Source organism: Bubalus bubalis, chromosome 5 (assembly GCF_019923935.1).
Source record: "Bubalus bubalis isolate 160015118507 breed Murrah chromosome 5, NDDB_SH_1, whole genome shotgun sequence".
NCBI classification, from domain to species: Eukaryota; Metazoa; Chordata; class Mammalia; order Artiodactyla; family Bovidae; genus Bubalus; species Bubalus bubalis.
In genome coordinates this window covers 93019956-93029158 of record NC_059161.1, presented here as the reverse complement: position 1 = coordinate 93029158, position 9203 = coordinate 93019956, and the positions used below count along the sequence as shown (strand labels likewise).

The 9203-nt window shown below is 39.1% G+C and overlaps 1 protein-coding gene across 2 annotated transcripts in view; it reads left to right on the top strand.

The window, feature by feature from the left end:
• The first annotated feature begins 85 nt into the window (after positions 1–85).
• PCF11 (PCF11 cleavage and polyadenylation factor subunit) overlaps positions 86–9203 on the top strand; it is a 24368-nt gene continuing 15250 nt past the window's right edge. Inside the window, exons 1-5 of one of the 2 annotated variants that reach the window (XM_025286243.3) lie at positions 86–582; positions 4283–4408; positions 6179–6367; positions 6733–6927; positions 8018–9132. In XM_025286243.3, the coding sequence (XP_025142028.3) occupies positions 391–582; positions 4283–4408; positions 6179–6367; positions 6733–6927; positions 8018–9132 (1817 nt within the window). In that variant the 5' untranslated portion in view covers positions 86–390. The remainder of the gene's footprint in view (positions 583–4282; positions 4409–6178; positions 6368–6732; positions 6928–8017; positions 9133–9203) is intronic. The other variant, XM_006055637.4, reaches the window with a different exon arrangement.

Genomic DNA, 9203 nt, shown 5'->3' with positions numbered 1-9203 from the left:
GCAGGGCGAGCCAATCGCGTCTTGTGTTATCAACGGCCCCGCCCCTTTACCGCACATTTCCCCTCCCCTAGCTCATTTCGCACGACGCAGCGGTTGGGAACACAGACATTTTCGGAGCTGGAGCCGCCACTGCCGCCGCCATTTTGTGTCTGTGGAGAAAGAAGATTCTGTGGCGGCTGGAAGTGGACGGAGATCACCCGTGAGACGGCCGCGTTTCATACGCGAGGTTCCCCCTGTGTCGTCCCCCAACCCCCCTCCGCGGTCAGCATGTGGTGAAGCCGGAGCCGCGAGAGACCCGGGGAGAGGAAGAGAGGAGTCGGAAGGGAGGCGGGGTATCCAGAGCGGCTTCAGCTTCAGCTGCGGCGGACCTCGGAGGGGGGCCGCGGCGCAATGTCAGAGCAGACGCCGGCCGAGGCCGGTACTGCGGGGGCCCGGGAGGACGCCTGTCGGGATTATCAGTCATCACTCGAAGACCTGACCTTCAATAGCAAACCGCACATCAATATGCTGACCATTCTAGCCGAGGAGAACCTGCCCTTCGCCAAGGAGATCGTCTCTCTCATCGAGGCCCAAACCGCCAAGGTTTTTATACACCCCGCAGCCTCCTATTCTTCTAATACTCCCTGATTTTAGTGTCAGCCTCATCCCAGGTCTCGCTTCCATCCGAAGGGGGACGGTGTTCCTCCTCTCCAACCCTCCCCCCCCCCCCCCCCCCCAACTCAGGCTCTCGGTCTTTGGCCCAGGCTTCGAGCATGGGCCTCTCTCGGGGGGAGGGAGTGGGGAGGATCAAGGGTGGAGTCCCACTTCCGCTCCCCAGCTCCCTATTTAGGCCACTGCCTCGTGTATCCCGACACACGCGCTCCTTTGGGGAGGGGGAGACTGGAAGGCACTTCGTGGTGTGGGGAAGTAAGAGTTAAAGCCCTTTGAAGTCCCCGTCCCCCCCCCCCCCGCGCCCCCCGCCCTGGGAAGGTGGGGAGTGATTCTTTCCCCGTTCCCGCCCCCCCCTCCCCGAGCCCTTTTGGGTAATTGTGCTCTGTGGGTTGGAAGGAGGTGAAGGGGGACCTGGGAGCGAGCTGTTGGGGGGTGGGAATAGGGCCTTGGCCCCGAGTGGAGCAGCCGCCTGTTAGGAGCCCAACATGGCGCCTGGAAAGCACATGATGCGAAAGGGAAGAGAGGAGAATCCATTCTCTGCCAGCCAGGCAGCTGCTCACACCCGTCATCCCCATTTTGGGGTGGGGGCGGCTAGATAGAACTTGTGTACATTCTCCTGTCGGAGGGTCTCATTTGTCCCCAAATCCGGGAAAATTGGGGTCGAGGGTGGGGTTGGAGAGGGTGGGGAGGAGATCTTATCCAACCTGTAGGTGGAGAACTGGCCCAGTGGGTAACAAGTACTTGTAGTTCTTTCTTGTTTTTTGAAAAGTTCAGTCCCTCCTCTTCCTTTTCTCCTTTCCCCCCTCCCTTCCTTCCCTGAGAGTGAAGACGTTCTTTGCTTCACCCCTTGACAGTAGTGGTCCTCTGTCACCCTATATTTCCCTATAGTTCTCCTCTTCTGTGGGTTCATGGGGGAGCGATGTGTCATTTAAGTCAACTTACTGTTAAACTTAGTTATCGTAATGAGTTTTAAAAGCTTCCCAGTAATACGTTTTAAGTTATTTTTGAAGCTTGTACTTACGGTTTAGTTTTTTTTCTAGTTAGTGATTGAAATGATCAGGATCAGCCTCCTTTTAGCAGAGTGAACCCCTTTTAAAAGGCCACTTTTACAACAACCACCAATATATTGTTTAGAGGCGGTTTCTGTCTAGTGTAAAACTGAGTGGTCTGACTTTAATAAATGGTTTTGAAATGTGTGACTGGTATTATAAAATTTGTGAATAAAACATATGAAATATGTATTTGTCTTTTTTATTTACCTTTGTAAGGTGTAGAATTTGTTTCCAAGACTTATTTTTATCTACGTGGTTGTGTGTTTTAAACAAAAGTCTTTAAGTGACTTGGGTTCATTCTCATAGGTTCTGTCCACTCTTTTGGGTAAATGTGTTCACAAGATACACGGTTTCAGGCGGTCCTTTCATACTTTAAAGAGGACAAAAATAAGGGTTTTTTTTTTAAGCCCCAACAAGTTTGTCATGCTCAGTCTGACAGCTAAAATATGAGTCCTTATTCACCTTTTCCTGTGAATGTCTGTGAAACAGCTTTTGTTCTTTTTTGAAAGTATGAGATTTTAAAAGGAAGCATTCCTCATATTCAACATCCTTTTTATTGATACCACAAACATGTTGGACATGAAAACTTAAGTTTTTGCCTTGTTGAAGGCTTAACATTAAATGCCTTTTCTAAAAAAAACAAAAGTGCACTTGGGTTTTTTAAGAAAATATCATTGGTTTTTAAAATCCTACCTCGTATTTTTGGGGTTACTAATATTCCACAGAGCCTAATATTTAGCAGCTTAGGTTGTCACTCAACCGTTTCCTTGCTGGTTTTTAAAAGGATCCAGAAGACCTCCGAGAAGTGAAAGCTAAATGCTGAATATAGTGACCACATTAAAATTTGTATTTGTGTATGGCTACACAGAGTGGTGAAAATAGATGGACTATTTGCTGATGAAAGACAGCTGAATCTTTTTTTTTGGCACACATTTCCTGGTTATTTTTGTAAAGCCAGATGGAGGGAAAGATGTAACAGTCACTTTGGGGAAATATCTTAATGAGGGATGGGGGCAAGGGTGAGGGGAGGGATTTTCTGTCATTTGGTAGCAAACTGGCTTGGTTTTGTGCTTCTGGAGGTGAATGTTTGTGTCCTTATCCTCTAGTGTCTCAGCATTACTAAACTTAAGGATTCACACTTCTTTGACTCCTCCCATGAGGCAGTAGTAGCGAAAAAATATTACATACAAGGATTCATTTACTTGTACAATAAAAAGTTAGCCTACTGAACAGATTCTGGTTTTAAAGAGCCTGTTTCTTCATAAGTACAACAATGACTAAAATGGTATAAAACATGACATGGTAAGATAAAGACACAGCAGTAAAGCAGTTGACATGTTGGTAATAGTTTACCCACATGCAATGGCCTTGTGAAACCCTTGTATTAGTACTGTAAAAAACTTCTTTCATACAGAGTTATTCAAAGGTTTCCTTAGTCAACTTTGGTTGTTATCAGAAGCAGGAGCACTTCCACACACTTGTATGGGCAATTGGTTTTGTGAAATAATGGTGGCGTTGTGTACTGCAGAACTGTGAGCTTACCCTAGCTACAGGTAGCTGTGGGTAAGTGTTCAGGGTTAATTCCTATACACATGGGAAGGGTAAAATGGGGTTAATTTTGTTTTTAAATCGTGGGTGCTCCTGTGGAGTGGGAGTTAACACTTGGTTTATGTGGTGTGTTTTAATGCTCCTCAACAAGTCTGTGAACCTGCTGATGCTTTCTGGAAACTTGCTGTGCCTTCTAAAAGCCAGTGATGGGTAGGCTTTACAGTTGAGCGGGGGCAACGTTTCTTTGCTTTGGAAAAGGCCACCTGTATCGGCGTCATCATACAGGCCCTGCACAAATTTAGAACCTTGGTTTGTGCTGGTCAGAGGAAAACTATTTCGACGGAGAATCCATGCGGTGAAGAAAATCTTCAGGACAAATCCTGGTTTCCAGAGTCAAGTTCAACCTGACTTTCATGACTCAGCGGCTGATCCATCCAGTTTTTCTTGTATCAGTAACAACTTGCACTTTTATGCATGTTAATGTGCAAGTTTAAAAAAAATTTTTTTTTGTCATTAACTTCATATGTGAAGTGTACTTAATTTCTTTTGTTCATTGGATTATAGAGAAATAATCCTAATGATTTTACAGGTAACAAGGGTTCATAGACTTTAACATATAAAAGACTAGGGTCAGAGGTCTGAAAACTGTTTCATTGAGTCTGGGTACATCAAAGTTAATGTGGGTCACAAAGCTTACACTTGGATTGCAGAAAATATCCACCCCTTTTTTTGGTCACTTTTAAACACATTTATTTTTTTTACTATACAAACTTGAAATTCCATTGATTGTTAAATGAGTGTACTAGAGACTTTTCTTTCCGATTAATTCTGAAATTTGTATGCTCAACTAAAGACCATTGTAAGAGGTGAGAACTTGAACACTTAAATTTCATAAAGGTTAATATTGATTCAAAAGTATTTAATACCAACAAAATAGAGGTCTGTATTGTAGCTTAAAAACTCATTTTTAAAAGTAATTCTTTGGTTGCAATTCATTATACTAAACTTCTCAGTTTCTTTTTATTACTCAGGCTCCCTCCTCAGAGAAGCTTCCTGTTATGTACCTTATGGATTCTATCGTGAAAAATGTTGGAAGAGAGTATCTCACTGCCTTTACTAAAAATCTAGTTGCAACATTTATTTGTGTGTTTGAAAAGGTATATATACATTTAGAAACATTTGAATTTTAAAAAAAATGTTCCTGATTAAATAAATTCTTGCCTTTGTGTTGGGTTTTCTTGGGTGGTTAAATGTTTATTCTTTTTGGGCTAAAGTTAGTGTTATATACCTAAAGTGGGTGCTAGGTTTTTTAATATTATCCATTCAAAAACAGATGAGTTTGCTTTTAGAATTTTTTATGTGTGTTTGTTTATTAGAAGATCTGTTTCATCACTAGCATGTAGGCAAAAAGATCTGAAGCTGTCAAGAGTACTTCAAATGTCATTGTTTAGGTTTCTGGTGTTAGGATGTTAACTATTTCTTAAAAAGCATAATGCTAGTGTGTGTCAACCTGTGATTCCTGAAACTGTTGATTTTTTTTTTTTTTTTTCTTTTGGAAGTGTTAACTCTTGTTACTTTGTTCAAGTATATTTTATGAGATGTGAATGGTGGATCAGTGAAATGCTTTAGGTTATTTTGGAAGTACACTCACACCCACCCCCCTCCTGCGCACCACCAATTCTGAATCTTCTTAGTGTTTAGAAGAAAGGATTGTTAGTTTCTCTTACCTAGAAATTGTAAATTCCTTCTATAACAGTGTATCTGATAGTTTGGTTAATTTAGTTATTATGTTGAGGAAGACAAAGGATTTGCTGAAGTAATTCTTTTTCCTGTCAGGCTTCATCTTTCACACTGAGCAAAAGGACATTTATAAGATACTTGGGTTTAAATACTGTTTCTCACCAAAAAATGGGTGGTTCTTACATTTTAGTAGATATCTTGAGAAATCTTATAGTTGTCAGGTTTGGAGAATTGGGATTATTTAGAACTACTGGTTATCAGATTTTACTTGTTTGTTAGAAAATGTGTAGTTGCTACTTGAGGAACTTTTCCCTTTAAGTTCCTAGAGAAAATAAATGCTAAGTAAGTATATGCAGAAGAAATTTGGAAAGCCATATTTCAAATTGTATTAATAGAACTTGTTAATAGTACTGTAGACCTTTACTAAATACTGCTTGCCTGGGACTTTAGTCTAAGGAGAAACCAACTTTGCATTGTAGAAATAGGGATGCTAAACCAGTTTCTTGGTTTCAGTTTCGAGATGTTCAAATTCATTTGGGTGTTTGGTAGAATACTTTTACTGACTCTTAACTAGGCCTTAACACTGAAGATGATGAAAATGACTTTGTAGTAAATATCTGAAGATTCAAATATAGTTAAAAATTAATTCAGTTTTCCAAAGTGCTAGATTTCTCTGATGGTAATTTAAAAAGTATTATTGTGCTCATCACAAGCATGAGCAGTTAAGTTATATAAAACTAAAGCATGAGCAGATATGTTATATAAAACTAAAGCTTACCAGTGAGTAAAATTTTGTGAATTTAAATTATTCAGGTGTCTACCACACTACAAATAGCTTATTCATAGGTACTAACCATATTGTATTGCGTGAAATCAGTTAAATAGTTTTGTCTTACTTTGTACTAAATGTAAATAACTTAAAATTTAAGTCATCAGATAAACTATTTTCTAGTTTTATATTTTTGGAGTAAAAGTTACATTAGGAATACTTTGTCTTTTTTTTGACAAAAAGTTTTTTTAATTAACTTTGTGCAAATACAACTTGATTATTACTGTTATATATAATTATGAATGAGAAGTATGTGTGCTATATGTGAAGTAGAACTGAGATTGATGTAGCATTATACTTGATATATAAAATATCCTATAGTAACTTAACAAGCCATAGAATTGTTCTGTTGTTCTAGGTGGATGAAAATACTAGAAAAAGTTTATTTAAATTACGTTCCACATGGGATGAAATATTTCCTTTGAAGAAACTTTATGCCCTGGATGTCAGAGTCAATTCGTTAGATCCTGCTTGGCCTATTAAACCTCTGCCCCCCAATGTGAATACATCTAGCATCCATGTGAATCCTAAGTTTTTAAATAAATCGGTAAGTTTTAACATAAATGATACATAACTAATATTTTCAACTGTCAAGTTTTGACTTCTCTAAAATTTCTTGCCAGAAAAAAGTATCAAGAATATGCTGTGCTGGATCAGTTTAATTAAAAAGATCCCCCCCCTCAGGTTCACAGTGCCTTTAAGATAAGTATTGTCCTTGTTTAGTGCATAATATATTTATTTTGGTTTTTAAATTCCTGAAAATTTTCTATGCTTTTAAACATGATTAGCCATTTAAAATTATGGATAGTGTTTATTAAAAGAGAAACGGATAGCTTTTAGTTCCCCCTTAGCTACTTCTTTTTAGCTGTGATTTTTTTTTTTTTTTTTTTAACAAATTATTTTTTCTTGTAGCCTGAAGAGTCTTCAACACCTGGCACAGTGGTCAGTTCCCCTAGCATCTCCACTCCTCCTATTGTCCCGGATATACAGAAGAATCTTACTCAAGAGCAACTAATCAGGCAGCAATTACTGGCAAAACAAAAGCAGCTGTTAGAACTTCAGCAGAAAAAGCTGGAGCTTGAACTTGAGCAAGCTAAGGCACAACTGGTAAGTAAAGGAGATTTGGTATTCTGAGTATTTTTAAATTTGCCTTCTGATGGAGGTGGAATTATTTAGTATTTGTATTAACATGTTACGTTTGTTAACAGTGTATTTGTTTTGCCTTTATTTTGCAAATTAAGGTATATTTATTAGGCCAAATTTTTATAAAATCCTTATTGTAAAACGCAGGAATCCCTGTTAGCTCAGCTGGTAAAGAATCTGCCTGCAATGCAGGAGACCTGGGTTCCATCTCTGGGTGGGGAAGATCCCCAGGAGAAGGGAATGGCGACCCACTCCAGTATTCTGACCTGGAGAATTCCATGAACAGAGGAGCCTGGCAGGCTACAGTCCATGGGGCTGCAAGAGTTGGACACGACTGAGCGACTTTCACTTTATTGTAAAACTCACTTGAATATACACTGCACTATTTTCTTTCAAAAACTTTTTTATTAGATTGCTGTCTTATGAGATAGCATCTTAGTTTTGTTAAAAATGTGAATTTCTTAATATCACTCCCCATATGGTGTATTGTGGCAAATGTTTTTGCCTAGTCTCTATTGTGAACTTAGGTTTCATGAGCAGAAATCTTTAGCAAGTTCCTTAGAAGGCTACCAAAAAAAAAAAAAAGCCATCACAAAATTAAGGAGGCCAGGAAGATTGTGTATTTCTGTTCATGAATAACCTTATATTATTTTACTTAGTGCTTGGCCTTATTTCAGAGTGAGGGAGTACAGCACTGCAAAATTTTAAGAGTTCATTATCAATGCCACTGTCAGAGGAACTAAATTTTATGACTTGAAATTTAGCTGGAATGACTTTGATGCCTGTGCAACTAGAGTGTAGTGATTTATTTAGTAGTTTCTCAATATCAGTCTGGCCCAGAATTCTGAATAATTAGAAGATTTTTTTTCCCCTATTCTACCTAAAAGTTATAAAACCTCAAAGTAGAGAACCAGGAAGAAATAACAGGCCACATAAATAAATATGATCTTTCTCCTCTTATTTTTATCTCCACTTAAAATACCAAAAGGATGCACTGAAAATTATGTTGGAATGTTTTCACAGCTCTAACATGAACATTTATTTTGTATTTCAGGCAGTTTCCCTTAGTGTTCAGCAGGAGACATCCAACTTAGGTCCTGGATCTGCACCATCCAAATTACATGTTTCACAGATTCCCCCTATGGCAGTTAAAGCTCCCCATCAGGTTCCTGTGCAGCCTGAGAAAAGTCGTCCAGGTCCATCCTTACAAATTCCAGATATGAAAGGAACTAACCGGGATCCCCGTCTTAATAGGATGAGTCAACATTCTTCTCATGGAAAAGATCAAAGTCACAGGAAAGAATTCCTAATGAACACACTGAACCAATCTGATATTAAGACAAGTAAAACTGTACCCTCTGAAAAACTAAATTCATCCAAGCAAGAAAAAAGTAAATCAGGTGAAAAAATAACCAAGAAAGAACTTGACCAATTGGATTCTAAATCCAAATCTAAATCTAAATCACCGTCACCTTTGAAAAATAAATTATCCCACACAAAAGACTTGAAAAATCAAGAAGCTGAAAATACAAGGGTGTCTGATATGAGCAAGAGAGATCCAAGATTAAAAAAACATCTTCAGGATAAGACTGATAGCAAAGATGATGATATAAAGGACAAGAGAAAAACTGCAGAAAAAAAGGATAAAGATGAGCACATGAAATCATCTGAACACAGACTGGTGGGAAGTAGAAATAAAATCATAAATGGCATTGTACAAAAACAGGATACAATGACGGAAGAATCGGAAAAACTGGGGACAAAACCAGGGAGATCGAGTACTAGAAAGCGATCAAGATCACGATCACCCAAGTCTCGGTCACCGATTATACATTCTCCCAAGAGAAGAGACAGGCGGTCACCCAAACGAAGGCAAAGGAGTATGTCTCCAACCTCAACCCCCAAAGCTGGGAAGATTCGCCAGTCAGGAGTTAAACAGTCACACATGGAAGAGTTTACACCTTCCAGGGAAGAAAGAAGTGCAAAGAGAAGTACTAAACAGGATGTTCGAGATCCAAGGCGGATAAAAAAGACTGAAGAGGAACGACCACAAGAGGCTGCAGGTCAACATTCTACCAAGTCAAGCACTGAACCAAAGGAGAATGTAGAAAATTGGCCAACTTCCAAGTCTACCAAAAGATGGAAATCCGGTTGGGAAGAAAATAAAAGGTAGGATGTTAACATTTTTAATCAAGTAGAATAATGTGTACCTTTAAAAACATAGTGTTACTTTAAAAACT